The sequence below is a fragment of the Polypterus senegalus genome, chromosome 3 (assembly GCF_016835505.1).
Source record: "Polypterus senegalus isolate Bchr_013 chromosome 3, ASM1683550v1, whole genome shotgun sequence".
Classification (NCBI taxonomy): Eukaryota; Metazoa; Chordata; class Cladistia; order Polypteriformes; family Polypteridae; genus Polypterus; species Polypterus senegalus.
The window spans coordinates 259,772,381-259,798,988 of NC_053156.1; the positions used below are offsets into that span (position 1 = coordinate 259,772,381).

General features: G+C 36.6%; 1 protein-coding gene across 1 annotated transcript in view; it reads right to left on the reverse strand.

The window, feature by feature from the left end:
- The window catches only part of opn5 (opsin 5), a 110,846-nt gene that overhangs the window by 55,715 nt on the left and 28,523 nt on the right, over positions 1-26,608 (reverse strand). Inside the window, exon 2 of the mRNA XM_039750003.1 lies at positions 16,191-16,343. Coding sequence (XP_039605937.1) covers positions 16,191-16,323 — 133 coding nt within the window. The 5' untranslated portion in view covers positions 16,324-16,343. The remainder of the gene's footprint in view (positions 1-16,190; positions 16,344-26,608) is intronic.

Below are 26,608 nucleotides of genomic sequence, written 5' to 3' on the forward strand. Positions count from 1 at the left end.
TCGTGTCTACAAAGATCTGGGTAGGTGTAGGAAGAAAGGAAATGCGAGAAATGCTAAACGCATACAAAAGGCAGAAATTTTTTCCATGTTATAATAATAATTACAAGAAATGTATAATGTGCGAAGACTTTAGTCCAAATATCAAATAACCATGTGCACTTTTATTCAAGAATATAACCAAAGAAAAAAAAAACATTCAATTTACATGTGGCTGTCAATGAGTTAAAAACTCAAGTTCAAATGTCAATCGACAGGGAATTTACACATATTCTTGAAAAGTGCAGAGGTAAGAACTGCTGCCTTGTAACCAGAAGGTCCCAGGTTCAAAACCAGGTGGTTCGTGTTTTGAGGAGAGAGCTGCTCTTATTATTATTATTATTTCTACAATATAATGATTTGATTTATATATTTAATTTCAGTCTGTAACACTGGTGTAAATTTTGGCTACTTGTAAAAGTTAGCACTTGTTTTTTTATTATTCAGTTTTATTCTCTCAGTGATGCTCACATGGTACAACAAACTTGCCTCTCTCTCTCTGAGTTGATTGCATTTATCTCCATTCATTTCACAAGAGCAGCGCTGCGGCTGATGCCTGCTCAGAACTTTGTAGCGGCAATCAAAGATACAATGTCCAGTGACTGCCATCAGACTGGACAAAGGCAGGACCGTAGCAACAAACAGCTTCTTCACAGTGCTTTCGCCGGCTAATAGACTGCTGCAATGCAAAGCTACTCTGCTTTGCACCATAAGTAAAATGGGACTTCCACCTGCAGCTATACGAGCAATTTGCCATGCTAGTGTTCAGATCTGACAGCACCATGCTGATGGTGTATGCACCCAAAAAAGAAGAAGCCTTTGATTTTAGTCTTTAACAGCTGGTGTAAAGTTTTGCAACCTGTAAAAGGGGTATAACCAGACACACAAATGCTGGTGAATCATGTCTTCTTAGTATCTTGTTGTCACTTGATTTTTTTTAATTCAGTTATTCACTTTTTATACCTTTTCAAAAGGGTTTATTTTATATTCCAGCAACCACCTGAATGAGATTGAATCCGTCTCTGCCTCTCTTGTGTACGCATGCCATTATTTGAAAATGCTATGCCAGATCTTGCCTGAACTCCGCGTTATGATGCATGATATTGAAAATGCAGACATGGTGCATTATACTGAAAATGCAATGCCATTTGAATATGACAGACAAAATGCAAAAGTGTGAAGGGATTTAAGGTCAGAGGTGGGTAGAGTGGTGAAAAAATGTACTCAAGTAAGAGTAGCGTTACTTCAAAATAATATTACTCAAGTAGAAGAAAAAAGTAGTCATCCAAAAAATTACTTAAGTATGAGTAAAAAAGTATTTGGTGAAAAGACTACTCAAGTACTGAGTAACTGTTTGATCATAATAAATGATTTATTTTTTAGAAATGTAGTAATAAGACAGACAAATATAAAATAATTTGTAAATTCTGCTATTTTCAAATAATAAAATAAAAAATGAGTAAAAATAACTAACATCTTTACAAAATAAAGATGCACAACTAACACAAAGTTCCAAATCTCAGTTTTTCACAACAAAGCTTTTGAAGCCAATACCTACAGTAGGTAACATGTATGTTTGAACATTGCAAACTACTTACAGTGACAAGATATACTGTACACTGACAGTATAATATTGCATATACACTTGCCCTCTAAATAGCACAGCTGTTAGAAAATAACATTAGAACAAGGCAGCTTGTGCGCGTACAAGAAGTCTCACTTTGCCTTGACTGTCTGTGTCTGTGCATGTTTGGTTAAAACGCGCTTGTTCTTCCCTCTGTGAAGTGATGGTTAAGCTTCAGCAGGAGTTGACTCTCATTTTTCACGTACAGTGGAACCTTGAATTGCGAGTAACTTGGTTTGCGAGTGTTTTGTGAGACAAGCTAAAATTTTTAATAAATTTTGACTTCATAAACGAGCGAAATATTGCAATACAAGTAGTCCGTATACGCTTTGTCTGCCGAGCGTCTCGTGATCACAACTGAGCTGATGATTCTTCTCTCTCTCGCTGTGGGATTTTGGGCAATCGTTAGTCAGTGTGCCTCACTGATATAGTCAACATTCATACGGGCATATACTGTTTACTACAGCATTGTGACCACGTGTGTGTGCTGTGACGTGTGAGTCCCCGTTTTGCACCCCAAAACACAAAGCTGAGTCTCAATACTTTAGTGACACCACTTTATTCAGCTTGAAACAGGAACAGCGTGGTTATTTATTGTAGCAGGATCTGCCGCTCTCCTATACACAGACACAGCAGTCAGGCAGGGTCATGCCCAGGTTAGTGGCCAAGTAATACTGTGCCCTGCCCAACTCGTTACTACCCACCTCTGTTTAAGGTGGGCGGGGATTGCAATTTTTTTCATAGGCTTCAGGAATTCTATTGTTAAGAACAGCATTTCACATAAGCCACCATATAATCCTGCATGCAATGCTAAAACGTTCTTAATACAACTGAGAATTGTTGAGATGACAGAAGGAACAAAGACCGCAATGAAATTTCATGGGCGGTTTACAAGCATGGCAGTGGAAATAACATAGGACCTTGACTTATCCTGATACAGCACAGTCCTGGATGCTATTGGACAAATGGTTTTAGTTTTTGGGTTAATTATTGTGAGAGTCAATTATGGATCTCTCTTTGTTTCACCAAACCCCTTTGATCAGTTGTATCAATGATAACTTTACCTAAAACAAACTTCTGACAAAATTACCTAAATAATCTTTGGATTATTTGAGCCTGCCCACAATGTCAAGGTCAAGATCCAAGAAAAACAACATTATTGTATTCAGCAGAAGCTTACATAGAACTTGAAAAGAAAAGTAACCAAATGCACAACAGCCTTAAAAATGAAATAGTTCTTTGGTTAAAATGAAGCTTTGAAAAATAAGCATTTATAACAAAGTACTAATGTATCAAAAATGAACATTTCATATAACTATCCTTCTCAAACTGTTGTTTTGGTGTAAGAGCAAGAAAATGTATATGAAAAAGGCATAATACATCAAAACTGAACTCCAAATAATCTAAAGCTAGGGGTATAGAATACAAATTGTAGAACTGACTCAGCCATGCTGCAATACTCTTAGTGAATAATAATCTTTGTGAAAACCACCTGAACATTTTCACATGTAGTTTTTCATGTGTTATTTTTACTACAGTGCTGTGTTTTTTACATTTTTTTAGGATGTAAATTGTGTATTGATATATTTTTATATTCTTTAATAAAACTATAACACCCTGTGAATAGTGACGCAGTATGTAATGCTTAGCCAGAGCTTACTAGATACACACACAAACAAGAACAGAGCAGCTACTTGTTGATTGTGTTCAGAGTCCTGTAGAGACTTCACAAAAACAATGTGCGTACCCATCAAGGATGAGAACAGGCTGACTGCACACAAATAAATAAAAACAGCAGCTACTGAGTGATTCTGGTTTGTAGCTACTCAGACTGGAAGATGCAATTAACAAAGCAGATCTCAATGCTATTTAGGATTTGGACGTAGCCAATATAAAACGTACGAAGGCAACAAAGAGCCAGTACAAAAGCAAAATATTGCCTTGTACTGCTACTGACAACTCCAGACTATAATAACTCATTGACAATACAGGGACTTGAACTAGATCCCTAAACAATAGAACAAACAGTTTCAAACCTTTATTTTTGTAAAACTTCAGTTATGTGTATGGAATGTTATTTGGTTTTAATACAGTAAATTCAATAAAATTAAAAAAGCTCTTTTTGGAACCTGTCTTAGTCCAGGTTTTCAGTTTCTCACATACATAATGTATCATTTTCAAATGGGTATAACCTCACTAGAAAAAAAAAAACAGACAAGAGTGTCTTAGTTTGAAGGCAGAATATGCCTCAAACAGAAAGGTATTTTCTATATATCTTGCTTCATTTGTTACAAAAGTAAAAAAAGATTTTTCTTTCCTCTTTTCTTAATAAAAATCTGGATTTTTCTAACAACATTTATTTCTATAGCAAATTTTCACACAAAGAAGTAGTTACATGCAAAGAAAAACAAAACAAAATTATACAAGAAAAATAATGCATACATAGCATACCAAAAGTAAATAAAGTATACTTTGTGAACAGAACCCGGGCACAGACAGGCAGACATGTTGTTTTTCCACCACCACACGTTTATTTACAATATTTACACAATTTTTAAGTGCCACACAAACCCCAAACACAGTCCTGGCCACACAATGCCTTCCTCTTCGGGCCGCCGCCACACTCTCTCTCCTGCTTTGTCCTGCTTCCACCCGACTCCAGCCTCGAATGAAGGGAGACGGCCCATTTTATTTCATCCCGGATGAGCTCCAGGTGTATCCCGGCAGTCCTCCCTGGACACGCCCCAGTGTGGCGGAAGTGCCGGTTGTTCTCCCGGAAGCTCTCCGGGTTTCCCTGCTTCTCTTCCCCCCAGCACTTCCTGGTGTGGCGGAAGTGCTGAGGTCCAGGGTCCCCAAGGCATTGGGACGCCCCCTGGCGGTGACCACGGGTCCCTATAGGGTTGGGCTTCCAAGCCCTCTACCCGTGGCCCCCAAATCAACCAGGATGGCGGCTCCCATGTGATCCATGGCAGGCGTAGACCCTCTTCCAGTCCCTCAAGGCGTCATTGCCCCTGGCATCCCTGACAACTTACATAAGACAAATAAACTGGAAAAAATAACAAAATCTATAGAGGTTCCTGCTGGGTATTCTGCCTAACATAATGTTCTTAAGTTGTTCTTTATTTGTTATTTTTAAGGCTTTTAGAGGATACGATGCAGTTGGTCTCATGGCAGATTGGGGCATCTGCTTTCAGCATCACATGTGGCTGCACAGGTTTTCTACAAAGCATCAGGAAGAAAGCTATATCTTCCTCATGACTTGTATCCAAAATATTCTCTGTGATATCACATACTTAGGTACGCTTTGTCTTAACAGCACGTTAGTCATGCTAAAAAACATAACAGATACCAGGAAACAAATAGGTAACCGACATAAATGAGCTTTAATTTAATACTGAAAAATAGCACATACTGAACACTCCTAATACCTGAGAGTGCAAAATGTTTTAAAACTGAAATAACATTTAAGTTTCAGAATAAAGTTTGTTATTACGTTTACTGTGAGATTTTTTTGTTAAACAGATTATTAATTTTACCACTTCTGGTCACTCCAAATAAACTGCTGTCTGAGCGATGGGCACAAGTACACTGCACAGACAGCATAAGAAACTGGTGTAATGGGTTCAGAAAGTATTCAGACTCCTTCACTTTCTGCACACTTTATTGTGTTGTAGATTTCATTTTAAATGGATAAATTTGCCATCAATCTGCACTCAATAACCCATAATGATAAAGTGAAAACACGCTTTCAGAAAGGTTTGCCAATTTATTACAAATCAAAAAGTGCAGAGAGTGAAGGGGTTTGAATACTTACTTATAGAACAGAAAATGTTAGATTTCTTAGGCTGCTAAAAGTTAAATTAAAGGTTGTCCATGTAAGTCAGATACATTATACATGCAGTGTTCTGGTCAGTTTTGTTCTGATAGGAGTTCCAGGATATGGTAACCATATATAGCAAAAGTAAAGAAAAACAGAGTTCTGTTTGTTTAGTCGGCTCTTCCCAAACAGGCATTAAATTCTCAGGTTATGAAATCAGGTCCACGGCGCACATATAGTGTAAAATGCAACTCCATTAAATCAAGTGACTACTTCAATCTCTTTCATTTTTAAGTTTGGTAAAGATCTCAGTAATAGACTAGACACTCTTACCTTTCTTTTCTAAAACCAGAGGTTCCTGCTCTGATGATGACAATGTAGAAATTGCGTGTATAAGCTACTTGGTTGTCAATATAATCAACGAAGGAGCTTTAAATTCATACTGCCGCTTAAATGGTGTCACATTTGGTGTCACATGTGCATATAACGCCCCTATAAAATTGTGTTGTGGGTAACACATCCCTCCAATCTGCCTGAGAGATTTTTTTCTAAATCCTGATCGGCATGTTCATTTTGAGTATTACTTTCAGGATGTTAAGTTCAAATTGTTTCTAACTTTTGTACAGAATTCTTCCAGAAGTGTGATATAAAATGAAGCCCATGATCAGAAATAACAGTTTGAGGAAACTGTTATAACAAAAAAAATTCCAGGGTGAATTTTACTGTTAGTTCTTAGACTGCCGGCAATTTTTTAAAGAGTACAAAAGCACCTTTGAAAAACCTATCCGTTATTATTAAATTGTGAGGACACCAAATCTATACTAATAAAAGGCAAAGCCCTCACTGACTGACTGACTGACTGACTCATCACTAATTCTCCAACTTCCAGTGTAGGTAGAAGGCTGAAATGTGGCAGGCTCATTCCTTACAGCTTACTTACAAAAGTTGGGCAGGTTTCATTTCGAAATTCTACGCATAAGGGTCATAACTGGAACCTATTTTTTCGTCCATATACTATAATAGACTTCTGCGTGATGGCCGTGGGAGGCGGAGTTACGCCTCCCATGTATTTAGTGCCTGCCCATATAAGGCCGTCCGTCAGTGGCAATCAAATAGAAACACTGCCGATAAATATTCACGGGTGAAGGACTGTGCTTATGCAGACGAAGATGAGATGGTCAGGGTGGTGTTTGGCACAAACTCAGCGAAACTGCGAGAGAAACTTTTAAGTGCCGGGTCTTAGCTAACATTAAATAAAACCATGGACATCGCACAACATGGCACAAGCAGAGCTGGGAACCTTCGATGCATGTACACCGAGTGGCTCACGTGAACTGACGCAGTACACAGACAAAAAGCAACAGTTCCAAAGAGTGCTGAACAAAAAGCAAATTACACAATTGAGAAGGCAGCAAAAAAATATGAAGCATGTGACATATACAAGCACATTCATAACTGCAGCTACTGCGGAAACAAAGCACACGGTGGAAAAAGTCAATGTCCTGTTAAAGGAAGACAGTGTAAAAAAAACCCGTGCATGCAGTGTGTCACGTCTCAGATAAAGAGGAAGACGAGCTGTTTATTGACGCAGTAAGAAATGAATCGATGAATGAAACCTGTTATCTTTACAACGATTGACAAACACGGAATGTAACTTGAACACAACACATCCTACAAATACGAACCTGATTGAAAGAAATAATGATAATCAAATCCTTGATGACAGCAACACTCATAACACTCACAAAACAATTACTTTATATTGACAATCATGTTACATTATTTTTAAAATGTTCCCTTTTGTTTTTCATAACTTCTTTAACACACTACTTCTCCGCTGCTAAGCGCGGGTATATATATATATATATTTATATATATAAATACCCCGATCTACATACTCTCAAATAGACAAACCACACGCAGTGGTGCAATGGAAGAGGCTTCGCCTCTAGCGCCAACGAACCCGAGAGGGGTGCACTGAGTGTGTACGCCTAATGACCCCAAAATTTGGGCGAAACACGCGTTGCATACTCTTCGCATTATTTCACAGTAAAACTATTTCAATATATATATATATATACTGTATATACTGTACATACATATATATACACACACACGCTTACATATATATCAGCGCTTCCTGATTCATTTTACCCTCGTACCCCCTTGGTTTGAGACGTATGAAAAAATATGCGGTTAACGCAGAAAGACAGATCACCAATTAAAGCTTTAAGAATAATGGATACTTTATTCGCTATCAATAATTTTTTTGGTAAAGCCATACTCAGTGTAATCATTAGATGAACGGTAAAAAAGTAACAGCGAGGAGAGGGTGACTTATTGAGGCACGCAGGCGAAAGCACAATAACACGCGGGCTCGATGTAGTGCGCGTCAACTCGATCTAAATTGGGCGATCACATTAGAAAAAATATATCTTTTCAAGTTCTATTTAGTCGACACAAATATCTTTGGTTGAAATGTAAGGCAAATTTACTCTTTACATTTCTATGGTGAAGAAAAATTTATGCAATGATGCCTACATTTAACTTACATTCCTAACAAAGATATTTCTGTCGACTAAATAAAAATTCCTTCCATTTAAAATTTAAATAGAACTTGAACAGATACGATAGTTCATAATATATCCACGCAGACTTGCACGTAAGAGCGGGAGTCATCCGTTTTAACAAGCAGCATTTTGCACTGATATGAAATACCATGCCCATTTAATTGTTTAAGAATGGATAAATAAATTAAGATTTTGTACAAATAATGTTTTTCATTTTTCTTCCTTGATGGATTCTGGCACCCCCAGCAACAATTGCTTGCACCCCAAAGAGTGTGTGTGTATATATATATATACATATATATATATATATATATATATATATATATATATATATATGTAAGTGTGTGTGTGTGTATATGTATATATGTAGATATGAATGTATATGTATATATGTTTATATATGTGTGTGTATATATACATATATGTATTTGTGTGTATATATATGTGTGTACGTGTGTATGTGTGTATGTGTATGTATATGTATATGTGTATATGTAGATATGTAGATATGTATGGATATGTGTATATATATATATATATATATATATATATATATATATATATGACAGCATCACTGATCACTCACAACAGTGACAAAACAATTACATTGACAATCATGTTACGTTATTTTCAAAATGTTTCCTTTTCTTTTTCATTACTTCTGTAACACACTACCTCTCCGCTGCGAAGCATGGGTATTTTGCTAGTCTATAATATACAGTAATTCTTAGAAATCCCCTCCTATGGATGATGAGGGGGTGGAGATTATAATAATAATTTATGACTTCCTGAGGCAGGTTTCACTCTATTACCAACTGTGCAAGATCTTACATACAGTATTTTTGGATCTTTATTTTCTGTTGGCCACAAGAAATATCTAAGGATAAGAGCAGTGGTCTTTGCTGTTCCTGGGTGTTCAGCAAGTACAGAGCAACATCCCCATCAGAGAATATTATCTCAGCAGGAATCTTAAACAAATTCCAGCCCTTCTTAAATGTTCTGATTTTTTTCTACAGTGTTACCTATTTCATTTACATGAACTGCTGCAATGAACTGTTTTCATGGAAAATGTCATTTGGTTTAACAAGGGATTCAGTCTCTTTAAGCTGTATGTCCACTTTCAAATTTTTATTCACTACCCAGTACAAACCTACTAAGTTGAAACAGATGAAGACAAAAGACCACCATGCCACTGTTAGATTTAGAAAAGCTTCTTGTGCCATTGAAGTCCAGAGGAGAGATGAGATTTCTTCAGTGTGATGTTATTGGAGGTATGATAGAACTAAGATTCTTAATAAACCTCCTATAAAAATTTGCAAATCCCTTACATCATTACACATGTTTGATGTAGGGTGGTGTTTCCCAGTCTTGTATAGCTTAGATTTTTGTTAATCCATGCTTACAGTTTGTGGTATGTGACACCCCAAGAAAAAAAAATACTTGGAAGACTTGGAAATTTTCATTTCTCAAACTTTATAAATAAATATTTTTTTCTTAGGGAAAACAAAACCTCACAGAGCTACAGCAATTGAGGTTTAACACAGCATGACCTTTACTATTTGATACTGACTGCTGCATGCCTGCACTCTCCCACCATCTCTCTTTGAATTAAAAACAGTGCAAGATTTATTCTAATTGCATTCAAGAGTAACTAAACCACACAGAAGCTCAATTTAGTTTATTGAGACCATTTTACACTCTTAAATTATAACAGCAAAAACTATAGCAAAGGTGCAGAAAAACAAAGCTACAAAGGTCTCCCAAGCTGTGTGGACTAGCAGAGTTAAAAAGGTATGAAAACAGCTCTTTTTACTGCCCCTGACTATTATTCTTGATTAACAGATCACAACAGCAATAATACATGTGTATTGTTTACAACATTGGTTAGCCTAACAAATCTGCAATGCAGAATACATACAAATATTACCATTGCAGATACGAGGGGTGTTCAATTATAAAGAGGACTTTATATGCTCTGTTCTTATAAATTGTGCAAGGAAGACCTGACTCATTGGAATAAACACACACTTATATGAACATGTCGTTAGTAGTGCTAGTTCCTCTTCCCCCTTCCTGTCAGTTGTAATCAACATGTCGGAGCAGGAGGTACACAATAGTGTTGTGCAGTGCATTATTATTAAATTTTTGACAAATGAAGGAGCCATTCCATCTCAGATTTATTCGAGACGTAAAATACACTTTGCGAACGAGTGTCTTTCTCTCTCTTAGTCTAGAGTGTATGATTGGTGCAAGTCATTCAGAGAGGGACTATCATCTCTTCAGCTCACTTAAGGAAGTTTTAGAAAGGAAGAAATTCAAACCGAATGAGGAGGTTATTGACACTGTGCAAGAATGGGTCAACATGCAATCAAAAGAATCCTACTCTTCAGGGATTAAGAAGATTCCTAAACACTGGAACAAGTGTATTGCAGTGGCAGGAGACTATATATAAAAATAGTGTGTAAGTCATTTCATTGTATTCAATAAATAAAGCATAGCTCATAAATTCCTGTTTATATTTGAACACCCCTTGTATTATGAACTTCTTTAATGAAGTAATGAATATGACAAATCACTTTCATAATTTTATCTCAATAACAGAACAGGAAGTCATAATTTTAACTCTTAAAAGAAAACCTAGTACCTGTTCCTTACTTAGACCCTTTCCTAATAAAACTAATTAAAAGCTAAGTGGCTATTCTGACAGTGCCCATTCTTAGCATCATTATGTTGATGTCAGTGATCACAGTGTCTCTGAAAAAGTCAGGTAGACCTCATAAACCTGAAAATTACAGAACTACTTTAGATTTACATTTTATTTCTAAAATATGTGTAAAAAGTAGTTGCCACACAGCTTCAGTCTCACCTTACAAATCACATTTTGAGAAATTCCAGTCTGGCTTCAGCACCGGTCACAGTACAGAAACAGCACTAACCCATTTGGTAACTTAATACTATAGTAATTATGGCATTAGATTTAAGTGCAGTCTTGGATATCATTGATCTCTCTTTTGGTTTACATAGGCTGCAAAATTATGCTGGGCTTCTTGGGCAACGTGTTTCCATGCTTTATTTCATATTTATGAAATTGATTTCAGTATGTACAGAAACGTGCTGACAGTACTCTGTCATTATATTAAGAAATTTAATATGCTGTCTCACAGAGTTCAGAACTCTGACCTTAACTGTTTTCGCTTTACATGCTTCAATTAGTAACTATCATTAGAAAACACAACATTAATTTTCACTCACATTCAGATGATACCAAGCTAAACCTTTTTTAGACCAAATGATTTTTCTCCTGCAGTGTCTTTAATTAATTGTGTCTAGGAATTAAAAAAGTGAATGGATGATAGCTGCTTATAGTTGGATAAAGCAAAAAGGGAAGTGTTACTATATTTGTAGCAGTGATGCAGACCACAGCAACATTCTATCACTTTTTAACTCAGTGAGTGTAACCACGTCACTTTTCTTGAATTAGCATGCAGCTTGGGCATTACCTTTGATACCAATATGTGTTTTAAAATGAACATTACAACACTATCTGAAACTTATTTTTTTCAGCCTTAAAATATTTGAAAATTAAGACCATTTCTAAGTTTGGAGGTTATTAAGAAATCAATTATTGCATTTATTTCTAGTAGGACTGACTACTGTAATGTATTATTTACTAGTTGTTCAAATCCCTCTATATGCAGCTTTCAGTAAATTGAAAATACTGCTACATGAATCATCATTAACAGTACAAGTACAAAAGCATAACTCAGTTCTTAAGTTCCTACACTGGCTTCCGTTTGAGCCTAGGGCTAAATTGAAAAAGTCCTTCTTCTTACATATTCAGACTTAAATGGTCTTGACTCAGCTTCCTTCTATGAAATTGTCTTTACTTAGAAACCAGAGTGAGCATGAAGATCTCAAGGTGACTGTCTACTTAAGATTCTAAGGATTGGCAAAATAACAGTGGGAGGTCAAGAATTTAGTTACAGGCCCCCAAACCTGAGGAACAATCTGCCTGCTTATACAAGAGATGCCCCTTCAGTTTTCTTTTTTAAAATCCAGGCTGAAGACTCACTACTTTAATCTAACATACCCTGACTAGAGCTGACGATTAGTTATGCATACTGCATTTCAGTTTGTTAGTCATTTGTATAAAAATAAATATAATTCAATAATTATGTTAGAACAGTTACTAACTCTCACCCATTCAATTTCTTTCAATTGGTATCCTGCAGTCGGGATTGGTGTCAGTGCTCTACTTCCAGGCTGTTTTCATTCCCTTTCAAAGGGAAAGACACCTGAGATACTGAAAGCCCTACTGGAGTTTTTTTTTTCCTTTCTTCTGCAGTATACTAGCTAATGATGATGTTAATGGATATTGTCAGGTAACATTTATGCTAATCAGTTTGGAGCTGATTATTTTGTGTTTAAGTAAATCTGTAACTATAGGTGTATGCATTATGTAACTAATAATCTGTAAAGGTATAATCACATTTTACATATGAACTTCTTGCAGTGCTCAATAAAGAGTGCTGCACAAAAATAAACCACATTGAATTAAACTAAGTAGTTTAGATAGATAGATAGATAGATAGATAGATAGATAGATAGATAGATAGATAGATAGATAGATAGATAGATAGATAGATAGATAGATAGATAGATAGATAGATAGATAGATAGATAGGGCTGTGCAATATCTTGAAAGTTCACATCATCACATTCTGCATTTCATTTTTTTCCAATTGATTGAATTTATTAAAAGCAAGTAACATTGAATACAAGCAAGTCAAACTTGACAAAACTAAATTCAATTTAACCACCAGTAAAACTTTGAGAGTAGTAAAGAGGGAAAGAAATCCTTTTTCCCAAAATAAATGCTTATTCAAAAATGTTATTGATTAGATCCTGCCAGGTTTTAAAAGTGAGAATTAGATTTTCTCCAACTTCAAACAGTACACTGTATGACATCAGTTACCCATTGATTTAAAAGAGGTAGGCTAGGAGATTGATTGTAACATTCTCCGGGTGGATGTTGCCCTAGAAACATTTTGGACAATTTTAAATGAAACAAAAGATTTGAAAATGAATAATTATATGCTTTGTGCATATGGAGTTAGAGTGATTTCTATGCATGGCTGTCTTCCACTCCTTTTCTCAGATGTTGACTAAGAAACTATTTTCCTCACTGTACTCTGGTATCTCTGAAAGGGAGGGACTTTAAAATGTTTTTATATATTATAGAAATGCTGTCTGAGTCCTCAAGACTGATCAGTATTTTGTCTGGAATAGAGGTAGGATTTGAGGAAAATTGGGCATAATGGAAAAATTGTGTTGATAGGAAGTAAAATTTGGAGTGTAATTGTTTGTAGGATGCAAAGACATTATCTATGTACAAATCTCTAAGTAATTTAATCCTGTATGTTTTCCAAACATTAAAAACTGGAAGAGTTCAAGAGGATGATAAAAGGTGGTTATCATGCAGAGGAGCCACCAATAAAAGCTTGTCAGTCTTGAAGTACTTCCTTCATTGATTCCATATTCTGAGTGAATGAAGCACAATTGGGTTGTTAGTATATTGGCAATAACTTGTATTAAATGGAGCACAAAGCAAGGAATATAAAGAAGTACTGCAGGATATTACTTCAATTACGGACCAATCCTGTGTGTGCTTATCTATTTGTGTCATGTATATTTGCCACCCAGTAATAAAACTGAAATTTAGGTAGAGCCATACTACTTTCTGCGTTAGGTCTTTGTAGGGTCACCCTTTGGATACGTGGATGTTTTGAATTTCAAATAAATGAGGTTATGATTGAATCTAATTTCTTAAAAAAAATATTTGTTAGTGTGTATTGGGAATGCTTCAAAATAGAAAAGAAGCTTGGGAAGGATATTTATCTTTACAGTGTTAATTCTCCCTACTATAGTGAGATGGAGGGTAGACCATCTATGTAAGTCTTGCTTGTTTTTCCATGAGGGCAGCAAAATTTTGTTAAAAAAGAGCATTTTGTTTACTTGTGATGTTTACCCCTAGGTATTTAAACTGATCTGTGATCATAAAATGGAAGGTGTCCAATCTAATATTGTGTGCTAGAGAGTTTACTGGAAAGAGCACAATTTTATTCAAATTAAAGTGCTGTTAGGACTGCAGGCACAGTGTTTTGTGGATCTTATATTTATATTTCCATATCACCTGCATATAGTGATATTTTCTGTTCAAATCCTTCTCTGATAATCATGTTTATTTCAGAGGCATATTGAAAGCGAACTGCCAGTGTCTCAATGGCAATGCAATTGCAAATAGCAGTGGTGACAGGGGACATCCTTGTCTAGTATCACATTCTAGTTTGAAGTAGTCTGAAACAATATTGTTAACACAAACTAAAGCTTCTGGACTGGTATACGTTAGTTTGATCCACCGATAATAAGATCTCCAGGATATTAGACTTTGTGGGTGAATATATTATATTAAATATGCATCTGCCTTTAATAAATTTGGTCTGGTCTTGTGATATTACTGAAGGAAACACTTTCTTAATCCTTCTAGCTAGAACTTTGGAGGGTATCTTAACCTCATTATTCAAAAGTGAGATTGGTCTATATGATGCACATTGTAATCCTTATTTTTCTTAGGAAAGACGGTTATTAATGTTTATCAAAACGTTTGAGGTAGAATTTTATTTTTTCTGGCTTCTGTAAATGTTGGTAAAAAAAGGGAGCTAACTTGATTAAAATTTTTTTATAAAGTTTGGCAGGGTAGCCATCATACCCTGCCGCTTTTCCACTCTGAAGTGAGTTTATAGCATCTAGTAATTCTGAGAGTGTCAGAGGTTTATCCAGCTCCTCTGCACTGAGAGTATCAAGCTGTGGTATCTGTATCTGCATCAATAAATGCATTAGATTGTGTACTCTCTAAATGTGTGCTTATTAGCCTTCTCTCTATGTTCATAGTAATGATGTCTTGATTTAAAAACAAGTTGTTTTGGTTTTTTTTTTTTTTTGCTGTCAAGAGGTTGAGTTCTGAATGCAAAGCCTGTCTTTTCCCATAAAATGCCTTATTTGGAAACCAGGCAGATTCTTGATCTATTCTGGTAATTTCACTGATTAACTCTGATGCCTTCTTTGTTTCTGATTTATTTTTGCGGGAGAAATATGAAATAATCTGTCCTCTTAAAAATGCCTTCAGATTTTCCAGAGTATTCCTGCAGAGACTTCTGAGGATATATTTGTCTCTAAAAAAAAAATCAATTTGCTTGGATATAAACTGTGTAGAGTTCTCATCAGCTAATAAAAAATCCAGCTGTGAGATGAGTATGTGGGGCGTAATGATTTGAGCTCCATGATCAAACGGGTGTGGTTGGAGATAACAATTGCATTGTACTTGCAAGATTTGATTGTGGGCAAAAATTTGTTATCTGTTAAGAAATAATCAATTCTTGAGTAACAGTGATGAAATGGTGAGAAGAAGGAATATGCTCTCTTCAGTTTGGATTTAGAAATCTCCAGGGGTCTGATAAACTGTGATCAATTACAAACTGTTTATTGTTTTTGCAGTGTTAGATGTTATCACCCCTGTGCACATTCTGCATTTCAAAACATCTATAAATTATGATAAAATTGCAGGAGTGCAGGGCTAGAGATAGAGAGATGCGTGTGCATTATGAAGGAAAGCATCTACACTGTGGACAGGGTGGGAGAGGAGGTGGATGGCTCATGGGAATTTTAACTTAGGACACAGTAGTTTTGCTAATAGACATGTATGAGCATTTTATGGTATGTAGTACCTATGTCCATGCACCTACATTCCATTAATTTCTGATGCTTGGTTCTGTCATTCAAACCCCTGATTCTTTTCTGCTATGTCTGGCTGAGAAACTTTATAATTGTGTTTGGTACGGGTTACTGTTATATTATCACAAGACAAGAATGCCCTTTTCAGTGGCTCATCTCTGAGTGCTTGATTATTGCAGATGTTGTGATAGTCTAATATTTCTTAAGTAAGTTATGCTTACTTTTAATTAGTCACACTATTTGAACACCCATCAATAATTAATATGCAATAAGTATTTCACTGTGAAAATTAAAAAGATGTTTCATTATGCAGCTACAGCATGCCAAGTTACAATTAATTGATTAGTCCTACCTATGATGATAAGGTAGAAGGCAGCTGCTATATCCACTTCTTTAGGAAGTCTTGAGGCAAATGGATCATCTTTAAGAAGATAATGAGGAATGTAATTTGTATTTAGTGAAGTTTCATTTTCAGTCATTGCCATATTCAAGTTGAGATAATTACCTGAAGAATAAAACAGCATGCATTACAATCACAAAACAACTGAAATGACTTTTCATATACAATTACATAATTAAAACGGATGAAAAAACACTACAGATAAAAGGGGAAATTTTGTAATTTAATTTACTAATGGGTCACATGGCCATGCAAGGGTGGTCCAGTGGGAAAACTGACAACTGGATATTGCCTGGTTTAAGTTTACAGTTCTCCCCATGTGTCAGTTTTCCTCCCACATCCCCAAAGATGTGAAGGTTATGCTAACTGACTTTTTGAATTTGGCTTCTGTGTAAATTGTGGAGTGGGAATTAGATGAACTGGCACACTGTCCAGGGCTGTTTCCCACCTTTTATCCAGTTGTACCAGGAAAGGCCTCAGTCCCCATGACCCTAAACTGGATTAAGAGGGGTCGAGGAAAGAATATAGCATTGAATTTCTCTAGACAGGCTAACAACATGCACATGGTGTTTCTAATTAATGTCAGGTATCTACAGATTCCTGAGCTGTTCTTTTCAAAGTCGATTCACAAAATGAATAAAAGAGGATAACAAACTTCAAAGGACAAGACTTTCAAACAATTTTACTTCTACTAAATGTTAGAATATGGCAACGAATGATGTACAAATAGAACAAATGTAATGCATAATTGTCTGAAATAACATATTTCAGGATCTTTCATTAAATTGGTTTAAAATAAGAAAGTAAATGAATATACAACAAGACAACTTCTACGATAACAAAAGCAGAAATTGTCCTATGCATTTCTGGACACCCATGACACCAAAATATTCAGTCTGAATAAATGATAATTTACTCATTTCTAATAAATTTATATCTATCCATCCCTCCATTATCAAACCAAATTAAGGTCAGGAGGTGCATATTACAGCATTATCAGATGGATGGAAAGTATGAATCTAGGATGGAGTACTAGTTAATCTTTGACTTTTTATAAAATGTTAATTCTCAGATAAACCTATTTAAAACCCTATTTATTTTGACACCTCGAAATGTGTGAAATTAGTAGGTTTAATTAAGGATGAAAGAATGTGACAGAATTCTGGAAATGAATGGATGAAGTAAGTTCATTATAGTCATGTGCATTTCCACAAAGAAAGATGCACATAAAACCATCAAAATGTTTGTTTTTTTATATGGCATGATGGTGCGAAAGTTAATGTTTCTGATCATGGCTCCAACAACTAGGGTTTGAATCCTGGCCTACTGTATGTTTGCTGTTTTTTTCATTTTCCCAATTTCAAAAGCAGAGCGAGACAGAGAGATAGAGGTTGGGAGAATGCACTAATACAGTGCATTAACGCACCCACCACACAACAAGCCACCTCAGGATCCCAAATTAGGACCCGAGTGCAGCCACACTAGCTGAATGGAATGGAACGTTGTGCTTTTAATGTTTATTCAGCCCACATTCTAAAGATGTTTCTTCTAGGTTATTTGGTAGCAATAAAAAGTATCCCATTATGAGTGAGAGCATGTGTGGACCATGTGATTGGCTAAGATGACATTTATGATGAGTTACACTCAGTGCTGCCAGACAGACTCACCATGATGTTGTGATGCAGAAGACAGATTTAGATAATGGACAAATGGATAATCTCATTCAGCCTTTCTTAATATTTCTCAATTCGGATCGCTAAGGCTCATTTCTTAACATATATTGTAAACAACTAAAAAATTGTTATTTTTGCTTTTATGTTTACAAATACAACTTCATTCCTACAGTAAAAACAAAATATTAGCCAGGGTTCAGAAGCAATACACGTTAAAAGTGTATGTATTCTCAAATTACGTATAAAAAATTTGTTTTAAGAAATGGATGTAAAAATTACAGTAGGCAGCATCCTTTTACTGTTTAAATTATATTTTAAAAATAACAAGGATAAAGGTATGTTTGTTTGCCAAAATAGTTTCCAGTTTTTCTTTTTCCCAGATTAGTGCTGCTGTTTTTTTTTCATCGATCTTGTGATCATACCATTAGATTACATGTTCGAATAATAATAAAATGGAACTGGTTTGGGACAAAGCATTTTGTAGCTAACCAGCTCTGCTTCTTCAATCAAATTAGATAGATAGATAGATAGATAGATAGATAGATAGATAGATAGATAGATAGATAGATAGATAGATAGATAGATAGATAGATAGATAGATAGATATTTATTTGTCCCCTGGATGATTTTAATTATTTATTCTTTCTATATGTTTGCATTTATTTATTCTATTTTTTATTTTGCTATAAAAATAAACACTATTAATGTGTTGTTATGGCTAAATTTAACAGTTTGTATAAGTCTGAGCCACCCTACTGAAAAATGCTTTTAACAAGGATGAACCAAAATATTTTTTCTATATTTTGGGGTGACAGGGACATCAAGACCAAGTTATTTTGGCTGAAGTGCTGCTTCTAATGCCTGTGTAACAAGTGAATATGATGTTCACTTTTAATTTTTGATCACTCAGTACTCCTGACAAATTCTACCAATTGTTCTATCTCTGCCTCCAATTCTCTATCTTGTGCTACCACTTTTCCAAGGTATTTACATGTACCCACTGTTTTCAATAGCTATCCCTGCAGGCTAACCTCTGAATTCTGCTAATAATTAAACCTTAAATATTCTGTCTTCTTTCTATGTACTGTATGTTTAATCCACTATCTTTCAAAGCCCTTCTGCATTCCACCATCTTTCTCTCCACCTTTACACTTCTAGTACTATACAACACAATGCCATCAGCACAAAGCATGCACCAGGAGGACTGGTCTTTTACCCATGAGTCAATACATCCATAAGGACTTAAAGAAGGTCTCTGGTACTCTAACTGGTTTCTTGTATGTTACCCTGACACTATAAACCAAGAGTGAGGGAGCCACCTACAACCACACGCTCATTCAGGAAGTGGTTCCCTGAGGCAGAGCAGGCTCCGAGAAACTGCTTTGGAACTACGGACTGGAATATCCTGCTATGGTCCCATAGTGAGAACACTGAGGAGGTTGTTGGCTGTACTACTGACTACATAAACTTCTGTATGGACATTGTAATTCCAGTAAGAACAGTACGTTGCTATGCTAACAACAAGCCATGGATTACAAGTGACATCAAGGTCCTTTTGAACAAGAAGAAAAGGGCTTTTAAAAGCGGTGATCAGCATGAGCTCAAGCGCATGCAGAAGGATCTCCGAGTTTAGCTCAGGGCGGTGGAGCAGTACAGGAGAAAGATGGAGCAGAAGTTGCAGAATAACAGCATGAAGGATGTGTGGGATGGGATGAAGATTATCACTGGCTACAGCTCGAAGTGGGGTGCCACCATCGCAAGAGACGTGGAGAGAGCAAACCAGATGAACAACTTCTTTAACAGGTTTGACCACCCTAGCCCACTCTCACCTTAGAGTACTACACCCTCCACCCATCCTTCTGCTGATGCCAGCATAGGAGAGAGTTTCCCCCCACCAAAAATTACAACAGCCCAGGTAAGCAGAGAGCTGAGGAGACTTCGTGTCAGCAAAGCAGTGGGTCCAGATGTAGTACTGCCATGACTGCTGAAGGCCTGTGTGTTGGAACTGGGGAGTCCTCTACAGTACATCTTCAACCTGAGCCTGGAACAGGGGAGAGTCCCGAGGCTTTGGAAAACATCTTGCATCACACCAGTCCCAAAGGAATCACTTCTTAGTGAGTTGAATGACTTCCGGCCTGTCACACTGACATCACATGTCATGAAGACCATGGAGCGGCTGCGGCTTCACCACCTGAGACCACAGGCTCGCCACGCCCTCGACCCTCTGCAGTTCACATACCAGGAGACGGTGGGAGTGGAGGATGCCATCATCTATATGCTACACCGATCCCTATCCCACTTGGACAGAGGCAGTGGTGCTGTAAGAATTATGTTTTTGGATTTTGGACTTCTCTAGCACCTTCAACACCATCCAACCTCTGCTCCTTAGAAACAAGCTGACAGAGATGGGAGTAGATTCACACCTGGTGTCATGGATCGTGGACTATCTTAAAAACAGACCTCAGTATGTGCGTCTCGGGAACTGCAGGTCTGACATTGTGGTCAGCAACACAGGAGCACTGCAGGAGACTGTACTTTCTCCGGTCCTGTTGAGCCCATATACATCGGACTTCCAATACAACTCGGAGTCCTGCCACGTGCAAAAGTTCGCTGACGGCACTGCTATTGTGGGCTGCATCAGGAGTGGGCAGGAAGAGGAGTATAGAAACCTAATCAAGTACTTTGTTAAATGATTCGACTCAAACCACCTACAACTGAACACCAACAAAACCAAGGAGCTGGTGGTGGATTTTAGGAGGCCCAGGCCCTTTACGGACCCCGTGATCATCAGAGGTGACTGTGTGCTGAGGGTGCAGACCTATAAATATCTTGGAGTGCAGCTGGATGATAAATTGAACTGGACTGCCAATATTGATGCTCTGTGCAAGAGAGGACAGAGCCGACTATACTTCCTTAAAAGGTTGGCGTCCTTCAACATCTGCAATAAGATTCTGCAGATGTTCTATCAGATGGTTATGGTGAGCGCCCTCTTCTACACAGTGGTGTGCTGGGGGGGCCGCATAAAGTAGAGGGACGCCTAACGCCTGGACAAACTGGTGAGGAAGGCAGACTCTATTGTAGGCATGGAGCTGGACAGTTTGACATCTGTGGCAGAGCGACGTGCGCTGAGCAGGCTCCTGTCAATCATCGAGAATCCACTGCATCCACTAAACAGTATAATCTCCAGACAGAGGAGCAGCTTCAGTGACAGACTGAGGAGATTGTTCCTCCCCCACACTATGCCACTCTTCAGTTCCACCCTTAAACGTTAACATTATACAAAGTTATTGTCTGTTATACCTGCATTTTTATCACTCTTTAATTTAATATTGTTATTTATTTATTTATTTTTTTATCAGCATGCTGCTGCTGGAGTATGTGAATTTCCCTTTGGGATTAATAAAGTATCTATCTATCTATTTATTTATCTTTATCATAAGCTTTCTCCAAATCAATAAACACCATATGCAAGCATTTCTGTTTTTCTGGTATCCATGAAAACTATTTAAGTCAACACAAGTCTAATTGGGCTTGGTTTTTAACTACATTGTTGTAAAATCCTGTTAACTAACTATTCTACTCTCTTTTACATGTACTGGTAATTACATTTTATTATAACAGATATTTTTCAATATTGTTAAAAATATTTAATAAACAAATATAGAATATACCTGGAAGTCCCTGGGTGCACCTGAATGATAAGCCATGCGAATATTGTCTAATTTGTTTTTTTTGTGAGTGTTTGTGTACACTGCAGCTTAAATTAAGTTTCAGCCTTCTAGTCTCTACAAATGTGGAAATTACTGACTTAAACTGAACTTAATGCCACTTCCTGCACATATACACTCTTAACATATGGTTTTATCGTAAGCAAGGCAGTTAAACAATCTCTGCTAAAATACAAATCATATTTTATACACCATTTATTTTTCGGGCTGAAATCTGACCATAAATACTTTGAAAACACTACAGGAATAGTCCGAAAAATTATCATCTATACTAATAAAAGGCAAAGCCCTCACTGACTGACTGACTGACTGACTGACTCACTCACTCACTCACTCACTCACTCACTCACTCACTGACTCATCACTAATTCTCCAACTTCTCGTGTAGGTAGAAGGCTGATATTTGGCAGGCTCGTTCCTTACAGCTTCCTTACAAAAGTTGGGCAGGTTTCATTTCGAAATTCTTTGCGTAATGGTCATAACTGGAAGGTATTTTTCTCCATTTACTGTAATGGAGTTGAGCTTGAAAGCCATGGGGGCGGAGTTTTGTGTGACATCATCACGCCGCCCACGTAATCACGTGAACTGACTGTGAACGCACTATGTAGAAAACCAGGAAGAGCTCCAAAATGCGCTGAAAAAAAACATGCATTATATAATTGAGAAGGCAGTGAAACAATAAGAAGCGAGCGAGTGACATATACTACCATATTCATCAGTGCAGCTACTTCGGAAACAAAGCAAGGTATAAACCTAAACTTTAAATAAAGTTAATAGACTGGCTGCCACTGGCGTTTTTCATGCCCACGGGTAATTTAGGATACAAGTTTAATGAGAGGACGCAGGATATAAACGAGAGTTTTGATCACTTTGTAACTAAGTTAAAATTGCAGGTGAAGGGCTGTGCTTATGCAAATTCCGAGACTGTGTTTGTGGGGATTGACAGTTAAAGGCGGGTGGGGGAGTCACGTCATCATCTCCCCTCCCATTTACCTCATTTCGCTCTGAGCTGAGCTCCGCGGCTAACGCCATCTTCCGAAGCAACTTCGTCACACTGCCACCTAAAGTCAAAACTTAAATATATAAAGTCAGCGTCGGAATATATAAACTCAGCGCTGGAATATATAAAGTCAATCTTGAATATATAAAGTCAGCGTCGGAATATATTGTCACGCTTGGGTCACAGATTTGCTCAGAGACACAGGAGGTCGTAGAAACAAGAAGGATTTTTATTCAAACACTGCAAACACATGAGCTTAAACGTGCTCCATGACAAGTCAGAGATGACAGTTCCGCTAGGAGCAGAGAGAGAGAGCGATAAAAGCAAGCAAACAATCAATTTTCAACTGACAGTCGCTGCACAAGGCTTTTAAGTTAGCGGAGTATCGCGCGAGGTTTGCATTACGCGTTATAGCGCAAGTGAGAAAGTAAGGACCAATGTGAGGGTAGTCTGTGTTTCAGGGGTTGTGGTTTTCCCAGAGGCGTCTGTATCTTCTTGGGGTGCGATCAGCCCTCCAGCTCACACCCTCCCCCTCAGCTTTATTCACATTTCCGTGAATCAAGCGACTCTCTGTACCAGGTTAATTTAGTCTTGATAATACGTCTGCGTTGACATGTTCAGAACCTGGTCGATGTTTTACTGTGAAACAGTAAAAGTTGTAAGCCCAGAAACCATCTCATGAGGCGAGAGTTTGTATCTTTCTGTCGGTATGACCATTGAAGTGGAGCATGATCAGTTACCAAAGTGAAGTTTCGTCCCCACACATAATAGCGAAGCCCTCCCTCCAGCTCACAATATAAAGTAAGCGCTGGAATATATAAAGTCAAAACTTCAATATATAAAGTCATCGTCGGAATATACAAAGTCAGTGCTGCAATATCCATTCATTTCCCAATCCGTTGAATCCGACCACAGGGTCACGGGGGTCTGCTGGAGCCAATCCCAGCCAACACTGGGTGCAAGGCAGGAACCAATCCTGGGCTGGGCACATGCATCATTTTCAAAACATTAACCGAACAGTGTTTTTTTAATTTATTTTTCTGAATACGTTTTTGTTAACTTACTTCAGTTCAGAGTCGTTTCAATCAATATATTTTGACTTTGAGTTTATATATTCAGGAATGATTTTATATACTCCGATGTTGACTATATATAATCAGGAATGACTTTATAAATTCTGACGCTGACTTTATATATTCAGGTTTTCACTTTATATATTCCAGCGCTGACTTTATATATTCAAGTTTTGAATTTATATATTCCAGCGATGACTTTATATATTCAAGTTTTGACTTTATATATACCGACGCTGACTTTATGTATTCAAGTTTTGACTTTAATATTTCGACAGTGATATATATATATATATATATATATATATAGATAGATATAGATATATATAGATAGATATAGATATATATAAATATGACAACAACACTCATGTCAATGACAAAACAATTACATTAACAATCATGTTACGTTATTTTTAAAATTTTTCCTTTTCTTTTTCATAACTTCTTTTATACACTACTTCTCCGCTGCGAAGCGCGGGTATTCTGCTAGTTTTAACAATAAAGCAAAATGAATTAGGATTCTCAAAGTAAAAACATTTTTTCTGTAATAGTATAAAATGTAGTTTATGTACTATTATTTTTGGATTAACAGCAATACTTTTATTTTTCTCTCACTCTTAATGCACAAAAGGCATTAGATGGTAATGTTAAACTTTGTAGTGAGCATTGAATCAAATGCTAAACTACCACAGCTTGATCAGGATGATTTTACCAGTGAGATTCCACAAGGACTGACACATTCATGAGCTCACAGTTTGTAATATAACCAACTTTAATGATCAGATATAAAAAGACACAGGGTATTCAGTTCTTCACTAAAAAAGAAGGGTGACGGACTCAAGAGTGTCGATTGAGAGAACTGCATACAAAATGTTTTTATAACTTTTTACAGCAGATTTTTATGCTTTTGAGATCACATTATAATTTAGATTTATTACATTTTCAGCACTGTGATGAGACATTACACTAAATGTTAATATTAAAACTTTCAGTGGTTCGGGCCTGTTATACTATATTCTACTGTAGATTTATAGTATTTGGACTGTATTGCCAATAGATATCTCTACTTTATTCCTTCTACACTGCTGCCTGGGTGCTTGCTTTGTTCTGGACGTGCTCTGTCTCTAGGCATGTCAGAGATTTGGGACTTTGTGAAGTGTAGTCTAGCCTCACTTGGGTAGGCAAAATAGTGACATCAGGATGTGTCTTTTTTATCCCCACAATTGTAAGTGCCAACACGAAAATAAGCTTCATAGCCATAACTCCTGGCAATATTGGAAATTAAGATTAAAGCTATCACATGTAATAAAGTACTACCTTAATTTAAAACTATAAAATGACAACAAAAGTTCAGAAGCAATCTCTCTATAACCAAAGAGTACACTTTGAGAGCTGGAATGTAAAAGATCTCAATCATGAATTAAAGAGGAAGAAAGTATACACTCACCTAACAGGTATAAACGCCAAGACGGTATTTTTGCAGGAGACTCACTTAATTAGCAAGGATCACTTTTGGCTGCAAAGAGACTGGACTGGACAAGTATTCTACTCTAGCTATACAAAGAAAACAAGAGGTGTGATAATCTTAATTCATAGAACAATTTCATTTGCGGTATCAGATGTAGTATCTGATCCTGAAGGGCGAAATGTGATGGTGACGGGTAATTTATTTAATTGTAAAGTGATTTTGATATATATCTACACACCCAATGTGGATGATAGAGACTTCATCCAAAACATATTTGCATTCATTCCTAACTTGAACATTCATAAAATTATAATGGCTGGAGGCTTTAATTGTATTTTAAATTCAGAAATTTCAGACATTATCAGAGTTACTAGATCCTATAGATGCTATAGCAGTAGGCCCTGATTGCTACCCATTGTAATTTTATAAAAAAAAATTTAAATAAGTTAGCTCCACTATTATTAGCTATAGCTAGAGACAACAAAATTCTACCTGAAACTTTTTGCCAAGCATTAATTGTCGCCTTAAGAAACTCTCCAAAATTCTAGCTAGAAGAATTGAGAAAGTGCTTCTTTTTGTAATATCATAGGACCAAACTGGATTTAAAGACAGACACTAAGTTTCTAATCTTTTGTGTAATGTAATACAGTTATCCCATGAAATCTAACATCCCAGAGATCTTATTATATTTGGACACAGAAAAAGCATTTGACATGGTTGATTGGGACTACCTATTCACCACATTGCATTAATGTACATGGATCACACTACTTTATACCCTTCCAGAAGACGCTGCTTGTATTAACAACATGATCTCAAACTACTTCAAACTACTGTAGAATGTGGTACTCAATACTCGAAAAGGATGCCCCCTATCACCACTGCTCTTTGCAATGGCAGATCTTTGCAATCCCATTGAACCATTAGCCATTCACTTTTGAAATGTACTGGATAAAGGGGACAGAGAAGGCTGTAAACAGAAAAAAATCATTATATGCTGAAAATATGATGCTGTATATAACAGACCCACAAACTTTCATTCCAACATTCCTCAAAGCACTAGCAGAATTTCAAAAGATATCTGGACTCAATATTAATTTGAATAAAAGTGTGCTTATTCCAGTGAATTCCCTAGCACACAATATTAGACTGGACATCTTCCCATTACTTTTATTAGATTAGTTTAAATACCTAGGGGTAAACATCCCAAGTAAATATAAAAATCTTTTTTAGCTAAATTTTGGAATCTGCAAAAAAAAATTTAAACAAGATGTGCATAGTTGTTTACCCTCTATCTTACATTAGCTGAAAGAATCAATTCTGTCAAGATGAACATCCTTCCTAAGTTTCTTTTTCTGTTTCAGGGCATCCCCATATACATTCAAAACATCTTTCTTTAAGAAATGAGACTCAATTATAACCTCATTA